This window comes from Echeneis naucrates, chromosome 5, assembly GCF_900963305.1.
Source record: "Echeneis naucrates chromosome 5, fEcheNa1.1, whole genome shotgun sequence".
Classification (NCBI taxonomy): Eukaryota; Metazoa; Chordata; class Actinopteri; order Carangiformes; family Echeneidae; genus Echeneis; species Echeneis naucrates.
The window spans coordinates 10,967,972-10,993,611 of record NC_042515.1 but is presented as its reverse complement, the minus strand read 5'-3'; the positions used below and the strand labels follow the sequence as shown (position 1 = coordinate 10,993,611).

General features: G+C 41.0%; 3 protein-coding genes across 3 annotated transcripts in view; 2 read left to right on the top strand and 1 right to left on the bottom strand.

Moving 5' to 3' along the window:
- Nucleotides 1-10,717, top strand: part of sema3fa (sema domain, immunoglobulin domain (Ig), short basic domain, secreted, (semaphorin) 3Fa) — a 45,851-nt gene extending 35,134 nt beyond the window's left edge. Inside the window, exons 9-19 of the mRNA XM_029501691.1 lie at nt 60-199; nt 1,671-1,785; nt 5,824-5,893; nt 6,732-6,876; nt 7,074-7,296; nt 7,563-7,651; nt 7,768-7,809; nt 8,011-8,168; nt 8,305-8,372; nt 8,516-8,649; nt 8,770-10,717. Of these exons, the coding sequence (XP_029357551.1) occupies nt 60-199; nt 1,671-1,785; nt 5,824-5,893; nt 6,732-6,876; nt 7,074-7,296; nt 7,563-7,651; nt 7,768-7,809; nt 8,011-8,168; nt 8,305-8,372; nt 8,516-8,649; nt 8,770-9,198 (1,613 nt within the window). The 3' untranslated portion in view covers nt 9,199-10,717. The remainder of the gene's footprint in view (nt 1-59; nt 200-1,670; nt 1,786-5,823; nt 5,894-6,731; nt 6,877-7,073; nt 7,297-7,562; nt 7,652-7,767; nt 7,810-8,010; nt 8,169-8,304; nt 8,373-8,515; nt 8,650-8,769) is intronic.
- A 2,391-nt stretch (nt 10,718-13,108) lies between these two features.
- Nucleotides 13,109-15,802, top strand: gnat1 (guanine nucleotide binding protein (G protein), alpha transducing activity polypeptide 1). Its single transcript, XM_029503286.1, has 8 exons — nt 13,109-13,214; nt 14,290-14,332; nt 14,429-14,570; nt 14,661-14,818; nt 14,907-15,035; nt 15,148-15,277; nt 15,376-15,529; nt 15,612-15,802. Exons 1-8 carry the CDS (start codon nt 13,109-13,111, stop codon nt 15,800-15,802), a joined length of 1,053 nt encoding a protein of 350 aa, XP_029359146.1.
- Nucleotides 15,803-16,731: 929 nt separating this feature from the next.
- Nucleotides 16,732-24,826, bottom strand: edem1 (ER degradation enhancer, mannosidase alpha-like 1). Its single transcript, XM_029503213.1, has 12 exons — nt 24,233-24,826; nt 22,557-22,629; nt 21,910-22,013; nt 21,624-21,795; nt 21,303-21,486; nt 20,970-21,144; nt 20,432-20,552; nt 20,182-20,352; nt 19,993-20,066; nt 19,819-19,915; nt 19,329-19,514; nt 16,732-19,225 (listed from the first exon to the last, which is right to left on the bottom strand). The coding sequence occupies exons 1-12, from the start codon at nt 24,700-24,702 to the stop codon at nt 19,136-19,138; spliced, it is 1,917 nt and encodes a 638-aa protein (XP_029359073.1). The 5' UTR covers nt 24,703-24,826; the 3' UTR covers nt 16,732-19,135.
- Nucleotides 24,827-25,640: the final 814 nt, after the last annotated feature.

Here is a 25,640-nt window from a genome sequence, read left to right as displayed (position 1 = left end):
AGAGCAACCTTTGCTGCACAATTACTCACGTTCTCTCCAACGTTATTTCTTCTCCTCAGATCCCACATTTGTCCACGCACACCTCATCCCAGACAGCGCTGAGAAGAACGACGACAAGCTGTACTTTTTCTTCCGTGAGAAAGCATCCGAGATGGGCCAGAGTCCCATGACCCAGTCCAGGATAGGAAGAATCTGCCTGGTGAGCTATCACACCACTCAGCAATAATTCCTGTTGTTTCCATAATGGTTAGTTCCAGCCTGTTGCGTGAGCACGAAGAAGTAACATACACATACTGCCGCTTGAAAAACAAAATCTTTGCTTTTTGCCTCAACAGCTAGCTTTGGGAAGCATTCTGTTATTTTTGTTTCTCTGGATGAAATGTTTGAGCGCCACAGTTTACTTTGGTCCCCATCTGTATACATGCACTGACATCCATACAAAGCCAGAGCGGTGTTTGCTCTGTGATGTATTGCCTGGGCCTCGAGTGCTGTTTTTCACCGAAGACACAAATAATGACACAGTGTCCACAACTTTCATATCATTTCTGCATAGACTTCAGAAAAAAACGTCTCTCAGGATGCTCCTGTATTTGCAAAATGTTTCCTGAAAGTATGTAATTTACAAGAAATATAGGCTATTAAACCAGGCTAAGAGTCTCCAGTCATCCAGCTCTGTGGCGCTGCATTTAGACGCTGAACTACGAGCTTACCTCAGCATGCTGACATGCTTATCATGACTGTGCTCGTGAGTGGACTTGTAGTATGTTTCACCACGTTTTTCTTATTTTAGTTTGTTGGCCAACTAACATTAACAAACTTGTGCTGTATTTAAAGTACAGCTGAGGGTCGCGGGAGTGCATCTGGTTTGTTTGCCTCTGCTGATGGCACTAAATGGGAAATCAGAGAATCAAAGTTCCACACTTTTTACAAGTCACCCTCTGGGGATAATGAGCATCTGTTCCAAATTTTACATCAGTGCATTTATAAAAAAAGGAATCTCTGTCCATTGATGGCGCTGGAGCAGAAGTCAATAGATCCCAAAAATAATAACAATACACTCCCGGAGACACACAAGCATGTGTACAAAAAGTGGTGCCAAACTAGTGGAGACAAAACTCCATGTCACTGGGAAGATTTTGACCAACTGGTGGTGAATGTCTGCTGCAGACTGTTTCAACATTTTAGGACTAACTTGAAATTTTGCTCAAAGTCCAGTGAATTGACCAACTCACATTGGCATCCCTAAAGCCACAGTGCCACCATGGTTATTAAGAGCAAAACATAACATTTCTGACCCGGGAAGAGAAAACTTATCCTTCTGCTAAAGACCACATTTTAAAAATGGATTTCTTCCTTATTCTATGTTACAGTGGATAAAGATAGTCCCAAAATGTATTTCTACCACCCATGCAAATCGTTTGGACTCTGTATCCTTTGTTAAGTTCCAGCCCATGAATCGTTTTCACAAGGCTTAGAGCTCTACCTCAGCAGTAGATGTTGGCTGACCTCTCATGCAGATTGGCCAAGCTAAAACCCGGAGCTGATCTTTACTCATAGGCCCAATAACAACAGACCCGGTGCAGTCAGTCTGGATGGTTGTTTTAAGCAGATGTTAGTCAGACATTGGACAGACGTGGATGGATGGTCACTGGTGTGTCTCGGCCTTACAGAATGACGATGGCGGGCACTGCTGTCTGGTCAACAAGTGGAGCACATTTCTGAAGGCTCGACTCATCTGCTCTGTGCCTGGGGCCGATGGCATCGAGACACACTTTGATGAACTCCGTGAGTTTGAATTATTATTTCCCTCTTTTAAGATGCTCTCTCTCCATACCGTACCCTGTCAGAGGATGTCTAATGCTAGCTTTTATTTCTGGACATTATGCACACACCCCCCACACCGTGTCCATCCATGCTTTTGTCCATTTATTCTCTAGATTGCATTTATAATCTAAAAGTTGGCATGTTGTAGAAGTTTTCCCCACTAAAGACAAATTGCAACCACTTACCGTGACAGATCTCTACAACTCAAGGAACGTGTGATACATCTGTTTAAAGTTAGTATTATGCACATAATAAATATGTCCGTGCCCTGACTAAAAACTTGGCAGAGGGAAAGTGAGAATTCTTGCATGACCGTGTAACCACGACAATGTAAAACAAGGTTCTCCAGATGGACATCTTGTTGACAGATTCAGTATCAACAGCTTTCATTTCCCGAGTTCTCTTTACATTTGCTTTACATACTTTCACCATGATGTTAATCCACTTTAGATTCTGCTGCCATGTGCAGGCCAGCGGCTTACTGTGCTGTAGGTACGCGCACACACACACACACCCAACAAACCAGCATCAAGCATCTCTGCTTATGTGCAGCAATACTGTGAAGTATCCCAGGGAAGCTGCAGCTTTAGATTAAGGTATCACCGACTCGTACATGTTAATCTTGACGAGTATATTCCTTTGAACATTAACATGGCTCTTGTATAGTAGGTGCCATCCCAGAAAGGTGCTGTCCTTAATGTAAGACTGATCGTGCTTGGAAGCACCATCGTGACTTCAAGAAAATTTGGATTTTTTTTTTTTTTTCTTTAAAGCAAGAGATGAAAAAGAAAATACACACGCATGTATAGAGATTAATCAAAGCAATGAGCAGCGGGGATTAATCTGACCCCCTGTGGATCTCCTCAGCCTGTCCGTTATTCACATGACTGACGGGGCTGAGGAAGGATTGTGGCATCCTTGAAATCATAGTGACTGGTGGTATAAGCAGCAAGTCTTTCACTACTTTTTCCTCGTTTATTTCTGAATTTGAGTGCTATACCATGCTCTCGCTATAAACCAAAAATGTAATTCTCACATGCATTGTCATAATACAGACTAAATTATGTGTTATTCATGTATAATGATATCAGGTTCACATTTAATATTCACTCTTCTGAAAGCCAACTGAGGTGGAGGTGAGGTGGCTAAGATCAAATGAACAACACACTATCAAGACTTCTGTTTTGAGAGAAATAACATAAAATCAACTCAGAAAATAGAGGCTGCTTTCTGGATGCATGGAGACACAAATGTTTGAGCTGACAGATGTCACACGACTTGAAATGAAACGACTCTATAAATGTAAATTTCATGCTACTGAATTGGAGGAAAAAAAAGAATTTAACTACAGTCTTGCCCCCATTATGTAGTTGCGTTTACGAAACTATAATTATCTTAAAATGATCCAAAATAAACATGCAGGCCTACAACAGACACTTGCCCTGACAACAATGCACACTCAAAGACCTGATGCAGACAAAGGCAGGACTGACTGAATGCATTCACTCAAAATTTTTCCATACAGGTACAGAGCAGCACACACACAAGTGTCTTTGTATTTGTCTTAATTGACATTTCGCCCATTCATAGTTATTTAGTTTAGTTATATATAGTTATTTTATAAAAGTAAATAATGTAACTTTAGGAATAAGAGCACTCAGTGTCTGGGACACACAGCGCAGTAGTTCAACAGTGCAGATGAGCGCTCGTGGGAAGGTCGCTGTGAGTCCAGATGTGCAGTGCGGCATCCCACAGCTCAGTGGTCAGTCTTCCCGCAGCCACATTCGGTCTGGTTGAAATGTATTCCGTCTCCAGTCCTGCCGGTCCCGATGAAGCCCAGCCGAGGCTTGAGACTGGCTGTACGAGGACTCGTGGGAGAGCGTGGAGTACATTCAGATGGTGAAGCTGAGCTGAGGTTGACAGAGGAAAAAGCACTTAGTGTTTTACACAGCGAGAGGATGATTATAAAGACAGAAAGGAAAACGGCATATAGACACAGGACGAGATGAAAATGTCTGCCAGACAAAGATGAGAGCGAATGTGTGGGCAATAAAGTTTTATGGCCTTTTCTGAAATGTAATTACACAGTGAAACGTTGTTTTTCTATTGAGTTATTTTTCATATGCTGCAAATCCCAAAACCCTTTCATTCTTTATAAACGTGTGGATTTTTGTTTGTTCTTGCTCTGTAATTAATTTCACTTGGATATTTCGACAATATCGAGTCTATATTAATGTACTGCACTCATCTGACAGTCCTTCAGTCCAGTGACATTTCACAGTTTTTGCCCTGGCTTTTGTTTTTGTGTTCAGAGAAATTTCTCTCCCAATGTGGTGCTGCTTCAAAAACTGATCTGACACATCAGAAACAAAAGTTGCTGTGACGCAACTTGATCCAGTTCTCGCCTGATTTATTTCTTTTCTGCGCTCACTCCATAGCCAGGAGGTCTGTCAAACTGGTGTCAGGTGGGCTATGAATTTGCTTGCCAAAAGTTCATTCTTACTTTAGTTTGCAGCCGTTACCTGTCATGTCTGTACTTTGATTTTGAAGATGTGCAAAACTCCTGATGAAAAAGGGAGAGTGTGGAATTTGAAGCTTTGCACAGTCAACAATCAGTCGCATCAGTGTAAACTTCCTCCCGCTTACTTAGTACACACTTGATGATCTCAAGGGCACGAGGCTCGACATGTCACCCCCGGTTTCACAGGCATAAGTGTGGCTTAGCGTTTTGTTCATTTAAATGCTGCTTCTGAGGTTCATTCAGGTGATGACTGAGGGATAAATATCAGAGGGTGGCTCTATGTTCTTACTGTGGTGTGTCAGACAGATAACCATGAGAAAGACCTCAGCTTAGTAAGGAGAGGAAAGGATTCCACGCCTATTCATTTTAATTGGTATTTTTCCAAGGGACCTTTTACTATTAATAATTGTTGTCCGAATTGTTCAAGGCCATTTGGAAGAAGAAGTTCCTTTTACTAGTTCCCCAATGATCCAAATGTATGAGTGGACTTGTGCGTTCAACTGAGGGTGAGCTGTTTTTATAGTCAATGTGTCTACTCAAAATTTATTTTGTTTTTCTTCCTTGTTTTTCCTTGCACTTTCCTCTCATTAAGCCATCGGAGGGTACGCAGGGTTTACAACTGCCTCCACCCCTACAGTGATCAGATTCATATGGCTCCTATTAAAACCCTGTTTCACCAGAGATCTCTATTTCACTTCTGCTCCCTGCTGAGACAGGGTACTTTTAGCTTTGGAAGAGTTTGGATTCAGGATCTTATTGAGGCTATCGTAACCACAATTCATGATGAACGTTCCCTCAACTCCCTCTTGTAAGAAGCATAACAAAATCTCTATGCATCACAATGACAATGACTTAGGGGTTGGAACCAGGTGGAATCTGGGAAATAATAAAATCTTGGCATGATTTGAGACGACACACAGACAATAATATTCACATTTTATTGTCTGGCACTCATCTTGTGATTGTTATTGTGCTTCTATAGAGATGTTGCCATTTTACTTACTTACTTTTTACATTTTACCTGTTCGTCTCTTGATTTTTGTCCAAAATTGGGGTTTAGTTGGGTCTTCTGTCACATTTGTGTCAGAGGTCTATGGCTGTCTCCTCTTAACTTCTCGCTTGGTTTCATTTCAATAATTGTTCAAAGGCCAAAGGTACAAAAGTGGATTTTTTTCTCTCTTCTCTGCCACATATATGTCAGATTTATGTTGTGACCTTTTAGAGGAGATCAGATGTGGTTGGGAGTTCCTAGCTGTATATAAAATATATAAAAACAGTAGAAAATGCTAACAAGTAAGAGCAATCTTTTGATGTTTAAAGCAGATTTTGCTGAATTCCGGTGAATTTCTTGCTGTGCCCTACATTTAAGTCGTTTTATTGGTATTTTTTATTTATTTATTTTTTATAAAGTCAAGGATGTGAATACTTCTTTCACAGCTGCTTTACTGCGACTATAAATCTTTTTATTATCCTTTCAGGGGACGTGTACATCCAGCCCACTCAAGACACGAAGAACCCTGTCATCTACGGAGTGTTCTCAGTTTCAGGGTAAGTGACTGACAGCTTTCCCAAACTCTCAAACTTTGATGCAGTTTGGAGGGAAGGTATAAATTGGTTATCCTCCTGCAGTTTTTATTCTTAACTCAGCCTGAAGATGTGAGCTCTCTCTGATATTGAAATGCTGTGTGGCGCGTGGCCCTGTCAGAATCAGGCTACAAAGACGAGACGGGAAAGTGAATCTGGGGCCCAGAGGGAGCTGTGCTCCTCTGAGAGACTGACAGAGCCTAGAGTTCCTCACAGGTCAGGTTTGATAGTAACTTGTCATTCAACACATAGAATTAAAATGCAAGGCAAACAACCAGACATGAAAATTGAGATTCTGACTGCACATAAGCTGGGAGAGGTGCACGCCAAGTCATAATAAACATGTCCTGAGTAATGTATTTGAGACACAAATACTGTTATTGTTTCCATCCTGTCCTTGGGCATCAAGCACATTTGAAGCCCAGCTGATAAAAACATGTGGTGCTAATGATACAGGCCCATGACAGGAGTTACAAACATAGTACACCCACCACACGGCAGCGAGAGCCGGCGCTCTGGTCGGTTCTCTGCACTACGTGGGTGTTTGTATGTCAGTGTATCAGACAGCTTGACTCTAGTTGAGTTGGTTTTGAGAGTGTGTTTGTGCGTCATAATGTTTCAATGCGTTCCTGTAAGCGGCTGGCTGAGTACGTGGGAAGGAAGTAGATTCTACCAGCCGCAGAGAGCACCCACAGTAATTATCTCAGGGAGTGAGTTAATCTGTATCCACTCGCTGCTGTCTCTCTGTGCTCACCCTTTCCTTTTCCTTTCTCGCTGTTCCCCCCCCCCCCTCCTCCTCCAGAGCTGTCTTTAAAGGCTCGGCGGTGTGCGTTTACTCCATGGCTGACATCCGTATGGTCTTCAATGGGCCTTTCGCACACAAGGAAGGGCCCAACTACCAGTGGGTGGCATACACAGGGAAGATTCCCTACCCACGACCTGGCACAGTGAGTTCTAAACAGTAAAAAATGAATGACTACACCCTTCCTCACATCATAAAGAAAATCTCTGTCACCCTTTTTAAAATAAGAACATGGTTTTACTGCAGAGGGTAAATTGGTAAATTGTAGGTTTGAGTCACACCTTCATCTCTTTTTTTTTTTTTTTTTTTTTTTTTTCCTTTTCTCGATGTTGTTGCAAATAGTGTCCTGGAGGCACTTTCACCCCCAACATGAAATCCACAAAGGATTATCCAGATGAGGTTATCAACTTCATGAGAAACCACCCAACCATGTACAACCCTGTATACCCGGTGCACAAGCGCCCCCTGGTGGTCAGAACCAACGTGGACTATGAGTTCACCACGATTGCCGTGGACCAAGTGACAGCGGCTGACGGGAGTTATGAGGTGCTCTTCCTGGGAACAGGTCAGTAGTCTGAGGCCTTGACTGGCGTAATTTGATGGTTATCCAGCAATAGTAACAGCACTGAGTAGTTTGAAGTTCAAACATTATATAAATGCTTTAGTCTCAGCTGTGTCCAAAAGACACACACAAGTGAAGTTGCATATCTTTCCCTTTTCAATATAGACAGGTCACAGTGTGGGACTCTTCAAAGCTTTACTTTTACTAACCCTAACCCCCTTCATGGTATTTTTTTTATAAATATTTAAGAGGTAAATTATATTTTACAGATCGGGGGACGGTCCAGAAAGTCATTGTCTTGCCAAGAGACGACTTGCAGACAGAGGAGCTGGTCTTAGAGGAAGTGGAGGTTTTCAAGGTCAGCGATTCCATCTCATTTAATTTCTTCTCCACCTCCATCTCTCCCTTTTTATTCGTCGTCTGAGACAAGAAAGATTTTGAATTCATATTTAGTATTTAACTGAATCCCTACAGGTTCCTACACCGATCACCACCATGAAGATTTCATCCAAACGGGTAAGTTACCACTCAGACAAATAAAGCAACTAAAAAGTATTAAGACAGAAGAACAGTCACTTTGTCACACTATAGGCCGTACATCATGTCATACAAAAATAGCAGTTAGCTCAGTTTTACATGACTTGAGCCAGAGCATTGTATTTTATACTATCTACATACATATGCATATATATGATCTTTACATGTGTTACGTTGTAGCAACAACTATATGTAGGGTCAGTGTTGGGTGTGACCCATCTGGCTCTCCATCGCTGTGATGTGTACGGAGAGGCCTGTGCTGACTGCTGTCTGGCCAGAGACCCATACTGCGCCTGGGACGGAAAGTCCTGCTCACGATACTCGGCCTCACAGAAAAGGTGAGAATCAAGCGCACGTGGGTGCAGTGCAGCGTTGGCTTGTCCATTGCTTTAGCACATCATTAAAAAACAAATGTGTATATATATATGTCAAATTTAAGCTTTTTACTTTTCTCCGTTGATCTGACCCTTCTAGACGCAGCCGTAGACAGGATGTGAAGTACGGCAACCCAATCCGCCAGTGCAGAGGTTATAACTCCAATGGTGAGTGTCCATACTGCACACAGTACAAATAAATATGGAAATGATTCATGTCTATTGTTTATTGGCTTGTTCTTCCCTCCTCCCTCTACGATATGTTCTGCAGAATAACAACACATGGCATTTGTTCATATATTATTTTATAGCAAACAAGAACACTCTGGAGACAGTTCAGTACGGTGTGGAGGGAAGCACTACTTTTCTGGAGTGCCAGGCCAGGTCCCCTCACGTGTCTCTGAAGTGGCACCTGCAAAAAGAAAACAGTGACCGGAGGAAAGAGGTGAGGAATGCTTTCTTTGTGAAGGAATTGCCGTGACACATCTGCTGCCAGTCCGTCTTTGTGAACATGTGCATTGAATAGGTCTGGGCTTCAAGCTTTTTTTCCTCCTGCTCTTTCCAGATTCGCTCGGAGGGCCGCATCTTGAAAACAGAGCAGGGGCTTCTGATCCGCTCACTGCAGTCGTCCGACAGCGGCATCTACCAGTGCACATCCACAGAGAAAAACTTCAAGCACACGCTGGTCAAACTGCAGCTCGTGGTCCTTTCCAGCCGCACAGTCAACAATGTGTTGGTCGAAACAGGCAGCCCGGCCCTGCCTCCGCTCCAGTCCAGCGCCTGGACTCCGAGCGCCGGCCAGTATAAGGACCTGCTGACGATCCTGAGCCAGCCGGAGATGGGCCTCATCAACCAGTACTGCCAGGATTACTGGCAGCTCGGAGACAGCAACCTCGGGGACAACAAAGCCAAAAGCCTCAAGGAGCTGAAAGAGCAGAAGAAGCCTCGTAACCGTCGGCATCACAATGAGCAAACGACTCCAGCTGAGACATGAGAAGCTCGACACAGCGTCTTCCTCAAACACCCCCGTGTCTACCTTTTCACACAATCTCCTAAACACTGCAAATCTCCATTTAGGGGAATGACTCCAGACAAATGATAGAAAAATCTAATTATCATGATGGACAAGACAGACAATGCAACCAAAAGCCACAACATCAAACAGTTTCTATCTAACTGTTAAAAAAAAGAACACAATATTTATTGTAGGTTGTAAAAAGTAATTCTTTGTACCTATCTAGAAAACATGTTTTTTGTGAATAGGTAAATCTGTGCAAATATTGTTGTCGTTATAATATTACTGTAGTGTTATTTGTTTATTACAATGTGTTATGTTGAAAATATCTTTATGTTTGGTGTTTTTGAGAAACAGCAACAATAATCCAGGACATTGGGAGTATCCACACATGGGCAAGGACCGATGGACACTGAGAAATTGTTGTAGGCGACCATGTTGGATCCCATGACTGCTGGCAGTATTCAGTCTCTAAGCTGGAAGTCGAGTCAGGGAGTCGCTGAAACTCCCCTAAAACTCCTTCGCTAGAACCCTCTACCGTAGAAAGACACAATTTTATACTGTAAGACACAAGCTTGTCGAGAAGCGGATGAGGGCATTTCACAGGACAGTCATGGATAGAAGAAATGCCCGCAGACTGCAGCCGTCACCACAGAGTTGAAAAGGCTCTGTGACATGATGTGGTCCAGCCTGGCCTCGAGTTACGACGTTACATCACTCTCCCCAAATTCATCCAAAATCAGTTGCTGCCAAGTGTTTGTTTTGTTTATATGTGAATATCACATCTCAATGTTATATCCTTAACAAACATGATCTTTGTGATAAGCTGAGTTTTTGTTTTGTTTTGTTTTGTTTTTTGTTTGTATTGTTTTTGTTTTGTTTTTTTTTTTGGGAGGGGGGTCTTTTAACGACACAAAAGCTGAAAATATAACATTGCCTTCTCATTTCTCTCTTCAGAGATAAGAAATTCCAGCAGGCAGCTATATGTGAGTTTGTGACGGTTTATGATTTTAAAAACTATAAGAGACAAAGCACCTTCTGTTGCCAAATTGGTGATCTTTATAAACAGTAAAATACTTCACATGTATCAGTGGCATATTATGCAGTATATTCATATAGGAGAGAGCATGCAGTTTGGATGCTCAAAGGATTTTTTTTTTTTTTAAGCTCTAAATGAATCCAAAATTTGCATTCCTGCCAGTTTTATGCTAAATATTGGTTTCACTAAGTGAATATTGTGTTTGGCCACATGATCAGTCCACACTTCAGTTACATTACGGTGTCAAATGTGTTGTTTTTCAGTGCTTGAGGACTGGCCTGTTATTGGTGCTGTGTTAACTGTGATCAGCTGGTCCACCACAGAGCTTTCAGTCTAGTGCAGTGCCATTCTGCCATCGACCACGCCACTGACTTCATACAAAACCTTTTTATGAGCAGTTTCCGAATGGTTAAAAGAAAAAACAATGATTTAAAAAAAAAAAAAAAAAAAAAAAAAAAAGTACAACCACTAACAAGCTGATCACCGCCAAACCTGAAGAGAACCCTGTACCAGAATCTTCAGAGGGTGGCTTTTCATTGTGCATGGCATGTACAGTGTATGTATGTGGTATTTGTCTAAAATGCAACGTTGCCGTGGATGTCAGTGAATGTCTTTCTTGTTGTGGGAATATGGACATGCTATCAGTGCAACAAAGATGCGCTCACGCCTTCTAATGGTGTGAAATACTGAAGGTACAGAAAGGTCAGATTATGATTTCAAATCCCCACTCTCTCTCACTCTCTCTTTATCTCTCCCTCTCTCTCTCTGTTTCTCCTCTCTCTTGTTCTCAGAAATGTGCAAAAAAAAAAATTTTTTTTGCATATAAATCAAGCGTGCATCTATTTTATTTTCTCTGTCTGGCAGTCTTTTGCTCTGGGTCACTGAGGTAAAGTAATGTATGATATAATGCACAGTGGATGTTATTGTAATGACTTGTAAAAATTACTTCTATCTTTTCTTCCTCATCAATGTTGCTAACTAATAAATTAAAGGTCTATATTTTATAATAACACACGTTCTCTTCTGTTTGACAGCGGTGGGCACACAGTCTGCAGGAATTTTCGGGTCTGTGTATTGTAATGCATTGACTTCAGCGCTGTTTGTGATACTGTTCTTTAGTGATCGGGGAACATTAGGATCCTTTAGCAATAGCGCAAGGTGAACTCCTCCAGGCTCAGTGAAAGCAGGCAGGGCCATTGCTCCTGCGAATGATTTACTGTTATATATTACAACAGCAGCTTTTCTCTACACAGTTAGAATTCAAAAGAATGATATTATCACAACATCTATAGAAATCTAAATAATAAATTGCTATCAAACCAAATTCATTGCTCACTTTGTTTATTGAGTGTTTGTTTTTCGGTTTTGGCAGATGATTTAGACTCATGAGTGTAGGAGAGTTGGAGAGTGTATTAAAAAAAAGATTAAACTCAATGGACAGTGCAATGACAACCAGATAAGCTGATAAACAAAAGAGCCACAAGGCTGCAATCACCATGTTAATATTAATATGCATTATAAACACTATCAGTTTTTGTTGGTAATCACCAATATCATCACCCTTCGTAATCATTACCTTTTTTTAATTTTCCCTTAAAAAAAAAAAAAAAATTCTGATGTATAAATTCTTGTGCATAACATCCATCTCCACACGCTGCATTTGAGTTTAGTGAACTGTTGCTCATAGTTAAAGTGAATAAAAAGCAGAACTTACAGCAAAAGCACCCTCACAAACACTTTCAGTTACACTGACACCACATGTATAACCCATATAAGTGCTTTAAATAGAATAAAAACTAAAACCCATAAAAACATAATGTACTAGTTATATTTCCCTCCAGATTTCACTACTGTTCTTGAATAAATGCAAAGCTACGTCCTACCTCTGCCACACTGCAGCTGCATTTTCATTTATTCACAGCTGAGCTCATCAGTGTGGCACAATGAGGTTAAATCAAATGTAATCTTTATGTACAGTTCAGGTTTTAAAACAAACCTGCCACATGATATCAAAACACATTAAAAAAAAAAAAAAAGGTTACTTTGTGTAGGAAAATCCAGTGCAATGCCCAGACACACAACAATACATGACATATTGTACATGCATACATAATTGAAAATGAGTAGATTAGGATCCCTCACTAGCTTTAGATTGAGGTCAATGAGATCTGTCAGGTGAAACTGCAAAGCTCTTTAAGTACTTCAGTGCTCACCCTTCAGTCTGCAGGATCTCAGAAAGAAATGTCACTATGTCTCTGTGTGTTTGCACTGAGAGTTGAGGGTCTGACTGTGTTTGGCATAATTTAGAATACGTTGTGTTGTAATAGAGTCTGAAAAGTTGTTGTCCCTCTCACCCCCATAAAAGTACCACCATATAAAACCACACCTATCCCTACGTCTCACTGAATTTTTATTTTGGTGCAGATGTTGGATCAAACTGTGAGGATTTGGTACAAACACCAAACTCCTAAGCTCAATGTGCTCCTCTTCTGAAGGCGCCTAAGAACAGCATGGAGAGATAAGCACTTGAGCCGATGTTCATCTTCCGCTGACCACAGCAAAGTCCCCCTAAAGGTTAGCTCACTCCTACAGTGATGTCCGTTTCTCCTCATGCCTCTCCCTCTGGCCTAAAAACACCCTTGTCCTTGTGCTCCATTGGTCATCTCCAGTCAGGTGGGTCAAAGATGCCCAAAATCCTTTCCTAAGTTAGGAAAATGCTCCAGCATCCTCCAGTGTTTGCTGCAGGCGGCTGACGCACCGGTCAGGCAGGAGGCGATCAGCTGGGACCAACTTCCATTTTTCCTGACACTTGGCTTTTTGTGCAGAAGGGCCCAAGCCGGGAAAACTAGGATGGGGGCTGGAGCGAGCGCCGAGGAGAAACGCTCCAGAGAGCTGGAGAAAAAGCTGAAGGAGGATGCCGACAAGGATGCGAGAACTGTCAAGCTGCTGCTTCTAGGTAAAAACATTCAGGCTGACTCAATGGGAGCTTGAATGCTTTAACAGTAAACAACATGTGGTTACACCTATTTAAGGGCCAGATATGGCCCCATGGTGGGACTGGAGCTAGTTTTGAATTAAAGTATAAGCAGTAGTTACGCCTTCAAAATTAGTTGGATATAGGAACATTCATTTCTACTCCTGGCAGTAATATTTGGCGCTTTTTATAAATTTTCAGAAACTTCTCAATACTTTCAAATATTCAACACACAGAAATACAAGTCAGTGTTGATTGAAGTAGGAGAATTGTTATGGATATGCCAAATCAGTATATATATATATATATCACAAGAATGTTTAAACTAAACTGCAGAGCTAGTGCATTTACATGGACTGTAATGAAAACACACGTTATTATTTGAGTGAAGTGAAAGCCTTAATAACCTGTGTCATTGAAATGCTGAGACACTTCAATAATCACTCAGACCAATCCCTGGTTAATCCTGAAACAAGCCCTCCGACACAAAGGGCTTAACCCTGAAGGACACAGATACCCAACTGTCCAATCCAGAATTACAGAAGGCTCCATAGCTGTAGGATTCAAACACTGAAGCTGCACACACTGACAAGAAAAATGAATAAAAAAATTAGCTCAGTTTTTTTTTTCTTTAATGTAAGTAAATTCTGATCACCAAAACTTTGTGTATTGTTCTGAAAATCCAAATGTATTCACTGACAAGTGCAATTTTACAAGCTTCGAACTTTGTGTATGCTGTCCTGAAATGACAACATTTTAATTTCCTCTTGATAAGGAAGGTCAGGGACTGGAAGGGTTCCCCCTGACATCAGCTTGGGACAAGATTAGGCCTGAAGTAAGACGTGTCATGGCCTGCTGAGATGCTTTGTCGAATGAATGAAGTTACCTGCAATTAACTTCTGTCTTCTCTGATAGTCACTGATGACACACAGCACAAAAACAATGCTTAAGCTATTTCTCCAAATTGTGTTTAAATCCTATAGGTCAAAATTCAATTTTGCTATAGTTACTAAATTGAGTATGTTTTTTTCTTTTCTTTTCTTTTCCTACGTTATAGGTGCTGGAGAGTCTGGCAAAAGCACAATTGTCAAACAGATGAAGTGAGAACTTTGAGTTTTAACTTTCTGTTAAAGGAGCATCTGTTTTCCTAACATGCTAGGTGTAAATTACATGGCGAAACTTTATTTTCTCAACAGAATTATCCACAAAGATGGTTACTCACTTGAAGAGTGCTTGGAGTTCATTACCATCATCTACAGCAACACCCTCCAGTCAATCATGGCCATTGTGAAGGCCATGAACACGCTCAGTATTAACTATGGCCACTCTGATCAGCAGGTAATGACAGCTGGGACTCACCTCCTCATATTTTCAGATTTACACATTTTAACTTATGCACATCCCCATCTTCTTGCATTTTTATGTCAGGATGATGCCAGGAAACTCATGCACCTCGCAGACACCATTGAGGAAGGCACCATGCCTAAAGAGCTGTCAGACATCATTTTGCGCCTGTGGAAAGACTCTGGCATTCAGGCATGCTTTGACAGGGCCTCAGAGTACCAACTCAACGACTCTGCTGGATAGTAAGAAATCCCCAAAGCTGAGATTTCGTATTATTTCATAGTCTCATAGTAGCGATGGTTATTGAGTGAATGTTATTGCCGTCATCAGCTACTTGAATGACTTGGAGCGGCTGATCCAACCAGGCTATGTGCCCACTGAGCAGGATGTGCTGCGATCAAGAGTGAAGACCACTGGTATCATCGAGACTCAGTTTGGCTTCAAAGATCTGAATTTCAGGTGAATCTGTGGTGTGTTTTCGAAGAGAATAGCACCAATAAATGGTCAGCAATGCTCCCGCTGTCCACGGCATCAGTCCTTATCATCATCATTCACGTCTCTTTCCTCCCAGAATGTTTGATGTGGGAGGCCAGAGGTCAGAGAGAAAGAAGTGGATTCACTGTTTCGAAGGTGTGACCTGTATCATCTTCATCGCTGCTCTGAGCGCCTACGACATGGTGCTGGTGGAGGATGATGAAGTGGTATGAACAGCCGTAGTGGCACCCTTGATATGTCATTTTCCCTCGGACAATCAAACGTTGGTGAATCAAAACTTTGTGAATGATTCTTTTACTCCTAGAATCGAATGCACGAGAGTCTGCACTTGTTCAATAGTATCTGCAACCACCGTTACTTCGCCACCACCTCCATCGTACTCTTCCTCAACAAGAAAGATGTGTTCACTGAGAAGATCAAGAAAGCTCACCTCAGCATGTGCTTCCCTGAGTATGATGGTAAGGCCGACGCCATGATGTGACATTATACCATTGACAACCAATCAAACATTCCCTTCAATCTTGGTATCTCTTCTTAAAGGGCCCAACACCTACGAGGATGCTGGAAACTACATCAAAGTGCAGTTTTTGGACCTTAACATGCGCCGAGACGTCAAAGAAATCTACTCTCACATGACCTGTGCCACAGACACAGAGAACGTCAAGTTTGTGTTCGATGCCGTAACCGACATCATCATCAAAGAAAACCTGAAAGATTGCGGTCTCTTCTAAGAGCCACGCTAAGGGACCCATAGGACGGTGAGCAAGAAGTTGGCACAGGTATTGATCGTTTGAACCCAAGCTAACTTTTGGACCAGCTAATTGGTGTGAATTTCTTCTGTTCACAGGGTGCTGCCGATGCTCTGTCACAATCTGAAAACCAAGGACACAAGACAAGAGACTGTCCAATAAAGTAACAAAACAGGCAAATGCAAAGAAAATTTGAAAACCAATTTGTTGTGCTTAAAAGTGAGTAACAGCTTTGACCAAAGACTCGAAGTCAACTGAGACCAGACCACAGCTCAGCTTAAGTCAGAAACTCCTGTGCAGATCTCAAACGAGTTGAATTTTAGTGAAGCAAATTCCTCTCATGGGCCTCCTGAACTTGTCTTTGGAGGGTTAAGCAATCTGTAGTTAACACATCACAAGCTTCTGTCAGCATAAAATGATTTCTTCTCACATGCACAAATGTGAATAGATTTCAGGCTAAAGCATTCTCTCTATGCTCCTCTAAGTATATACCGCCAAAAGAAAAGCAAACAAGATGGCCTCACCACCTGCAGATGCACTTCAAACTGTTAGATTTAAAAGGAAGCAGCCAGTAGAAGCCCTTTGGAGCAGTTCAACACACAATCCAAGCAACTCACTGAATTTTTAAGTTAGAAAACAGATTTATTTATTTATTTGGCAATAGTTGAAAGGACCATTGTAAATAACTAAACTGATTCCTAGAGTTTATGAAGCGTGGTGATACCTTGTTGAATTGTAATACTATTGAGAAGTGGATGTAATAAACTTAAACTTAAAAATGTAAAAATTGATCTCATGCTACGGGCCTTTCAGTCAGCTATCCTGTACAGAAACTCCCCTAAACTTATTAAAGCTTCAGTAGAAAACGGAGTACTTTTTCATTTTTCACAAATAAAAGCAACACATCAATGTATTGTTCAGAATGTGTCATCATTTATTAATTTCTTTATACAGATTAAAGGAATAGTTTGAACCTTTTTAAAGATATACTTACTGGCACGCTTATTGAGAGTTAGATAAGAAGATCATTGATACTTTTAAGTCTGTCCAGTGAATTTGAAAGTCCTGTCAGCTGCCAAATGCCATCATTTAGTAAGACTGAAGCACAAATGAACAGGTAATCTGGCTAAGAAAAACCCCAAAACAAACAGACAATCAACTCGTACCTTGTAAGTTCACAAATCCTGACGTATTATGCCTCATTTGTTTAAGATGTGCCCAAAAGAGAAACGTTCCAACAGAGGAGAGTATGCAAAGACATGCCGGCTGTGATTTATAACGTGGGATAAGTGGATAAGTAGTAAATTTTTACAAATCTGAGACAACACTCCGATTCAAGTAAGAGCATAAGAGAGCAAAGGAGCTCTGCTCTTTTAGAGCAACAATCGGACGATCTGCATGCAAACTGTGTTTTTGAGAAGGGCTTCAAGTGTTAATGGGCTTATCATCTGACTCTCAGAAAGAAAGCAACTAATCATATTTCCCAATATGCCGAAACAGTGAGCCAATAAGAAAACCTAAAAATGTGTTTGCTATCATCTGACGTTTGAACAACATTTGAGAAAAGCAACAGCTGTCTCCCAAAGCCAAAGAGCATGCCAGTGAAGTGATGTCATTGAGTCATGCAGCCTGAGACTCAGCAGACCTTTAAAGATACTCAAGACGAACCAGCCCTGCTGCACATGAATCAACCATCACAGTTAGGGAGACAACATTTAGTTCTCTGTTTGGAGCATTGATGAATATTCACAGTACAACTGTACTTCAGTTCAGTGTGGTTGTTCTTCAATCTCAAATAAACAAGTTATAACATTAGCAATATAAACACCTAAGGCTATCCTAAGACATTGTAGGCAACAATATTTCAAGAAAGTTAATTTTTTTTTTTTTTTTTAATCAAAGCATTCATTGATTTTTTTGTCCTTTAAACCCTGAGTTCTCACCACATGATAATTATTTGATATGATGTGCAATTATGTGAAAGAGAAACAGCAAATGACAAATTCAAAGAATAAATCAGATACTCTTTGGGAGTGTCTGTATACTAAACATGACTGACAGGAAAATTATGGAAACCAAACAGCTGCTCACTAATTAACATTAAAATACAGTTTATGGCTTGTGTTGTCTAAAAACAGGATTTTTATGTCATAATCAGTGTAAACTGTACATACACATGGAATGACGCCTATTGTGCAAAATCAACAGTGGCCTCAAAACAATAAAACAAATACTGAATGACCATGTTAACCACAACTAATGTGCACTGTACAGTATCCACAAAGCCCAAGACCATTTGAAGGCACTTTAAAACAGTCAGTTATCCTGAACCTTTCTCTCAAGCATGGTCATGGCACTTCTATTTACCCTTTGTAAGACATCAAGTAGCTAGAAGCCTGAGAAATGAACACTTCAGTTTTCATCTGCATTGTCAGAAACAGCTGACAGGCAGGAAAGCAGTCTGGGTTGACGTCATCTGTTACTCCCCGTTATGTTTTACTAGACAAGTGTGCAAAACAAGAGCAACACAGGAGCTAAATTCTATCAATGTTGGATTACAGAGAATCCTGCTCGATAAAAAGTGGAATTATGTAGAGTGAAAGAGACTCGACTGTTTCAACATTTTTTGGAAAACCAGCCTCAGGCCTACAAAAGAGCAACAAAGTTCCTACAGGTACCATCTAAAACACGGTACAACGGAAAGCAGAGTTTTACAGTGTGTGCATAAGTCATCACCTGTTATTACCTGTTCATGTTCAGCCCTTATGGAAAAGTACTGCTCTGGTCAAGTGAATCAACTGTAGAGAGGCACTGATTATTGTGTTCAGAGAAAAAATAGTTCTGGTGTGTTTTTATAGGCTATGTATCTAACATGTGTGTGACTAGATGGCACTGTTCCCATTAAAACAATTTGATTCACAGCTTAGCTGCAATTTCAACACACATACGCAAATATATACTCATTCATACCCGACACACACCTGAAAAGACGTTTTTTTTGCTCCACAGAAACACACCAGTTATTTGAAATCCACAATCTGAATTTATCACCAGCCAAATAGTGATGCAGCATGAGACCTCATCTTCCAGCAGAAAAGTTGTTCATAGACGTTGACTCCCTGCCCATGTCTCCAAAAGCAAAGAACACCCACACACACACTCGAATCATTTGTTGCTCTCCAAATCTTGAGGAGCACAAGAATTGAGAAGAGAGTTTTGACCAATAGTGAATCTCCTCTAATTTCACTCCATCTGCTCCTCACGAGGGCTTCTGAATGCCGGTTCATGCCAATGTCTCTGCGTATGTCCTCCTACTCAGAAGAGTCCGACCATATGATCTATCTGCCGCATGTAGATGCTCTTTAGTGGCAGAGTGTACCGTCGCTCCTCTGGGATCCTGTTACACTGCAGAATGAGAGACAAAGAAGAAGCAAAGTAATTCTATCACAGAGTTCTCTGCTAAAAATGGCAAACAAGAGTTGGGCTCAGACGAGGATGAAAACTTTACATTGCTGATGTTGTTCAGAGGTGGTCGGGTGTTGGGTTCTCTCTCTGCCAGTGGTCCCTCTTTACACGGATACAAGTCGTTCCACTGTTTGTCCCTGAAACGTTTGTCTATAGGCACAACGTGTCCCTCTGTGGTGAAGATGTACTTGTTATCTGATTTGTGAAGTGGATTGTCTTCATCAAACAGCTGGAATAGAAAAAAAAATAATTTATTCATATAACAGTGTGGATAAAGCAGAATGAAATACAGGCCTGCGAGCAGCTTCTCAATGTTCCAGTTAATGTTACGTTCAAATTAATGCTGAATTTGCTTCAGCTGGTTTTGAAAAAAAAATTAAATTAAAATAAAATAAAGCAACTACAAACAAACAAACAAAAATAACAAGCAACTTGAGGAATATCCTGTAGCTTTAGAGAACTGTGATGCAAATTCTCTACTCTTCTCTTATATATGAAATATCTAATGCCACTCGATCTGGTTTATAGCTTACCAGGTAAAGGTATTTGCAGGTCTCACTGAGGAAGAAGCTCTCCATTCGATCCTCTTTGGATTTGTCCACAACGTGGTGAAGAGTGGCATACCCACATCTGCAAATAACACACATCAGCTTTGCCCAAAGTAGACAAATTGAAGCACTAGAAAGCCATGTTTAGATGATCCATACCTGACTTTGGCATTTTTCTCAAGGCTCTGAAGAATATCCATTCCGACATGCAAATAGAAAGGATTTTTGGTTGCCTGTGGAAGGAAAATGAAAATGAAAAAAAAAAAAAAAAAAACTAACAAACAAAAAAACCTTACAATATAACGTGACAGCCGTCAGCAATCATCACACTTGCGTCACTGTTGCTACCTGGTACAGCAGATAGGTTGACTCCACCAGCTCCGGTCTTAAGGGATAGAAGAGCACATCGGGAGCCTGCAGCTGCCAGTTGTATCTCTCTGGTAAAGCCCCAAAGCGCTTCCAGATGGCATAGTAGAAGGCATGCAGGCAGATGGCATTATCAACGTCGCCATTCAAAACCTGCAACACAGAACTACAGTTTACTTCAGCTCAACATATTTGTTTTTATATCAAATCTGCTGAAAGTGCATGAACTGACCTGCAACCCAGGAAAGAAGGCCTGAAGAGAGTCAATCCAAGTGTTCATGATCTCACCGCTGAACATGTTTACGTTTACATAGAGAGGCGGGTCACCCTCTCCTTCATTACAGGACTCTCTCCTTTAAAAGGAAGTTGTGGAGGGAGAATTTGTCATACAACAACAAGAACGAATGCAAACACGTTTCTGCTGAATATGACATCCAAGCTAAAATAATAACCATGCAATGTGTTTTGCTCAACAGATCCTCATTAGTGTTTGCAGAAGAGAAATAAAAAGTTATATTTCCTTCTCATGAAAGCCACAAGCCTCAAAGTTTTAGATTTCTACAAACTTCGACACCCCCTACCCCACACCCAAAAAAAAAAAAAAAGTGGAATCATCAGCAATTTTAATTCCTCTTGATTTGGGAAATCCTAGCAAGTCATTTACATTGCTGTAAAAGTTTTCCGTAGTGGACAACTTCATGTGAAACTCCCCAGTGTTGCCAGTACATGGTGTTTTCACACAAATCACATTTTTTCAGTGCGAGACTCACCCTCTCCTCAGGTGGTTCTGTATGCTCTCGTAAGCAGCTTGGAACATCCTGTAGTCTTCTTTTTCACCAAATAGGATGTACGATTTAAGCAAATATTCATAGAAAGAGTCCATACCAGCTCCAAGTCCACTCTGTTTACCAACCCACTGGCCTGTCTGGATATTAACTACATTTCCTATGGACAAAAATCACTAAGTTTACCAATGAACTATAGTAATCATGTTGAAGACTTAAGAAATCAAGTTAAATAAATAAAAAGTATGTGAAGAAAGAAGAATTCCAGAGAGAAACAGAGCATGTTCTTACAGAACTTCAGCCCACAGCTGTACATACCTAACAGTCCGGTTTCATTGCTCCTCAGGTTCCACAGAGCTCTGACAGCTCGTCTGGCCACCCACTCAAATGTGGAGTCACCAATCAATCGGCTTAAAATCCCAAACTCAACCAATAGGGACCCCGCTCCTGCAGTACACGTCTCGTTGATGCTGTCAGGCGGGACACCGGTCTTCAGGTTCACCTGCATTTAAGACACAGAGTGAACTTGCAGTTAATTCGGTTTCACTCACATTGTAACCACAGCTATGCAGAACTATAACTGTATGAAGAGCTCATGTCTGTAAGAGTATAAAATATCTATTTATTCGTGTCACTCACCCTGGGGTAAGGAATCCCAGTGCTCGTGTTCTCAAAGGCTGGCAGGAGGCGGACAGCCAAGTCATGAGCCAAGTGCAGCAACTCATTATCGTAACCTTCGAAGCCCACCTTACCAAATGGATGTTTAGGGTCAGTCAGCAGGATGTGAGCTGAGATAAGGCTTCCCAAGATCCTTCAAAGAAAGACACTCACTCAAGCTAGCCAACATAACCAGGGTTTCATTCATGACCTTAACTTTCTTTTTGTGTCTGACATTAGAGAAAAAAAAAAGTAGCAACATTTGTACCTGATATTTGCCTCAAAAACCTGTACGGTTGAGTCCTTGTCAAAAGATACAGTATCTATAACCAGCTTGACAGCCCTCTGGAACTCTGTCACATTGCCAAGCACCTGGAGGGGAAGACCACAGTTTATCTCTTGACATCACAACTTCTTGTAAAGGCTCTTTATCTGCTTGTGCTTTTTTCATTGACAATCTAGTGCAACAATATATTTATGACAATAATCTGATGCACAGAGCTGCCTTCATTTGATTAATCACCCATCTTTGTTGAAGATTGTGAATCTAGGACAAAAGAAATGTTACAGGAAGTTCAGGGTTAACTCACAGTGGTACATAGAGGCAGTTCAGAAAACCAGCTGCACCTGACTCTGTCTGCCAGTTGTGTGAGTGTGACAGAAACTTCCCGAATTACAACCGAGGAAGTCTTAACCTTTGCATCACTATGCTGTGCAAAACTCTGCTTCTGGCAGAATAGGTGACAAATAGGTGAAAAAATACAACACAACATAACATAAGCTCCATACAACTCTCATGTTTACAAGTTAAACGATGAAATATGCCAAATGGCAAGTCTATTCAATGGGTCCAACCTTCTCTCTATCATAGATTGACAAAGGAAAACCCAGACACAGCCTGAAATTGTAACTTACCAAAAGAGTGTCTAATGTGTCAATCAGTGTAAGGGAGTAGTTCCCCAAGACATCATTTATGTTGATGTTTGATCTGAAATAAAAGTAATGAAACAGCTCACACAACTATATATATATATATATTTTTTTTTTTTTTACATTCAACAATGTTTTGTGATGTCAGTTTAAAATTTTGTATGATCAGGTGAGACAGACAGAACAATAGAAACGTCACATAAAAATCATGTAAATTGTAATTATTTTTAAAAAAGTGCTTCCTACTATCTTCTACACTGTAAACAATCCAGCACTTATGAAAATGTTAAAACAATCACCAAAGCTGTTGGGTCTTCCCCATTATTATATATTATTATATGATTACTGGTGGCAAAATTGACACATATATATTTCTCCATCACAATTTGATAAAACTGAAGATGACAACAATTGACACACATCAATGTTCTAGGAAACCTGGACCAAACCTGGACCCCCCCCCCCACACACACACACACAAATTATTCATAACATCTTGTGTTTCAGTTTCGTTGTCTGCAGAGGGTAATAAAATGCACAGATGTTACAGCTGTGCACACTAAAGCAGATGTACTAGTGTCAGAAAGGCTGAAAGACAACAACAGCATGGAATAGTTTTTGGCATTCCAACACTTTCTCTGTGATGACAGACTCCCTTTCTTCCTTTCTGTGGTTCACTGATGTTTCTATGAACTTTTAGTTAGTTATTATTTTGTGCAGATACAAATAATAATCTGGATATCAGACATATGGGATTGCTTGGATTTGGTAGTCTACTAAGTGCCATTCTTGTTTTCATTTTCAATCAACTTGGTATATATATATATATATATATATATATATATGTAAAAGATTTTTTATAGATCTTTTTGATGCAATGGTCCATATTTGCAAATCTGAATGCAACATCTTTAAATGGATGTTTCCCCTGATCTAAGCTTCAAATCCCCATGACAATGAAAAGGTAGGAATGATCTCACTTGCGAGAATGGAGTAGCATTAAATTTGGGACTGTTTTAAGGTTTTCTTTGACAGCTGGGAGAAATGATTAACCGATTGCTGATATGTTTGCTGACTATTAACAGCTGTGACAACTTGGTTGGTCCTATTTTCTGGACAAATTCATATTTGGTGTGATCTGACCCATTACTACTGACTAGTCATGTAAAAATATAGTATGATTAGTATAGTATTACTTAAGTGGACTATAAACCTGTTGACAAGCATCACAGCTTTTTTTCTGTTGAGCACCTTTTCTGCTCATGACGAAATGATTTCTTCTAAGTAATATTGTAATTTTTTTAATAACTGAAGTTTTTACACTGTGGGCTGGACACAACTAAATATCTAAGATGTCACTGCGAAATGCTAGAAATGTGTTTTACTATTTTTCACTATACCTCTTCGACAATTTAAGGTTTCTTATGATAAAAGCACCCCAGTGGCCCATCGAGAACCCTGACCCTGACCCATAAAGATCCAAGCTGGGGATCTGTCCAATGCAAAGGTGCCAGATGACATAAAACTTACTCAGCCATGGGAGCAGCAGGATCACACTACCAGCTATTGAGATCCCCATGCATGCAAAATAGCAGCGTTTGCAGGGGACAGTTAGGATGTAAATGGCCGTCCAACAGTGTGCACGGTTTTGAGGGACTCACGGGTTTAGCACGTCTGGTCCCCTCCCTTCACAGTCAATGGGATTCAGCTCGTCCTCGGGAAAGGCATATTTCATGTAGTTGTCATATCCGAAGTAGAACATTTCTTTGGCCATGCCCTTCATTTTGGCTCTCAGTGCGTCGGGAAAGGAGCTGTACCTCCGGACGTACTCGTCCTTGTTGCCGTCGAAGAAGCTCAGGTAGGATCTCTTGTGTGACTCCTCTCCGACTTTCCCACAAATGCTCTCCGTCTCTTCATATCTGTGTCCTTGTATTCGTCGAGACCACGAGCTGCCCCTCGGATCTGCCCCCTTCTCCTCCCTGAATAATAAGTCCAATTTGTGCAAATTGAAACTGAGGTGGAAGTTGAACCCCCAGCTAACGTTAGGTCCGAGTCCGAAGGCTAGCCACAACACACAGCTGAGGGAGACTCTCAGGACGACTAGACCAACTACTATCGACCTCCATTGCATCTTTGCCCTGGGTCGATGTTACAAAGCATAATTTAAGACAACACACCATCGAGAAACATGAACGAATGAGAAATAGACTGCTCGCCAGGCTAAACTACAACACACAGGAGAGCTGCGGTGACTCCGCTTCACACGTTTCCTGTCAACAAATCGGCCCCTCCCATGTCCCGAGCAGCGATTGGTCGTTTCCCTGTGTCGTCAAACAAACTCGTCCGTTGATTGGCCGTCGGGCCGTCAATCATCTGGTAGTGTTCCGTGGCAATCCTGACGTGTCTTCATTTATTTTCTGAGCCAATAGGAAAGAGACACAAGAGGGAAATGAATAGAGTTTGGACTCTAGCTCATTTAGTCTGTCAGAAATATTGGTAGTATTTTTTAGTAAATAGTAAACATGACAGGGGTCTGTAAATACCTAGATGCTCACCTGGCCAGTGAACTTTTCTTTTCCCCTCGCATGGCAAACAGGCTGTTACTCACTGTAAGGGACATGGCATGGCTGACTGAGTGCTGTCTGAAAACCTGATAGACAGAACTCAGAGGTTTGTGTTCATTCTCATCTACCGCTCCTGGAGCAAATCCCAGCTCACATTGGGTGAAGGGGGGTGGACAGGACAGGTCGCAGGTCCATCGCAGGGCAGGGGATTGCACCCCAACGAAAACAGCCATGACTTATACCTGTTGTTAAAGACATGAATCTCTAGGAAAGAGGAGCTGATTCACCCATGTACTAGTAACAAATTCAACAAAGCTTTACATTGTTTGAACACACCCCAAGTTCAGACAACCAGTCTAGACAGCCCAAATACAAAAACCTGTGCATGCGCAACACACAACCTAAACAAACTATTAAAGATATCTGAGGAAAAGTAAAGAATTTTTTTAATTAAATTGTATTAACAGTCTGGATTTACTGTGACACATCCTATAAGAAATAATAG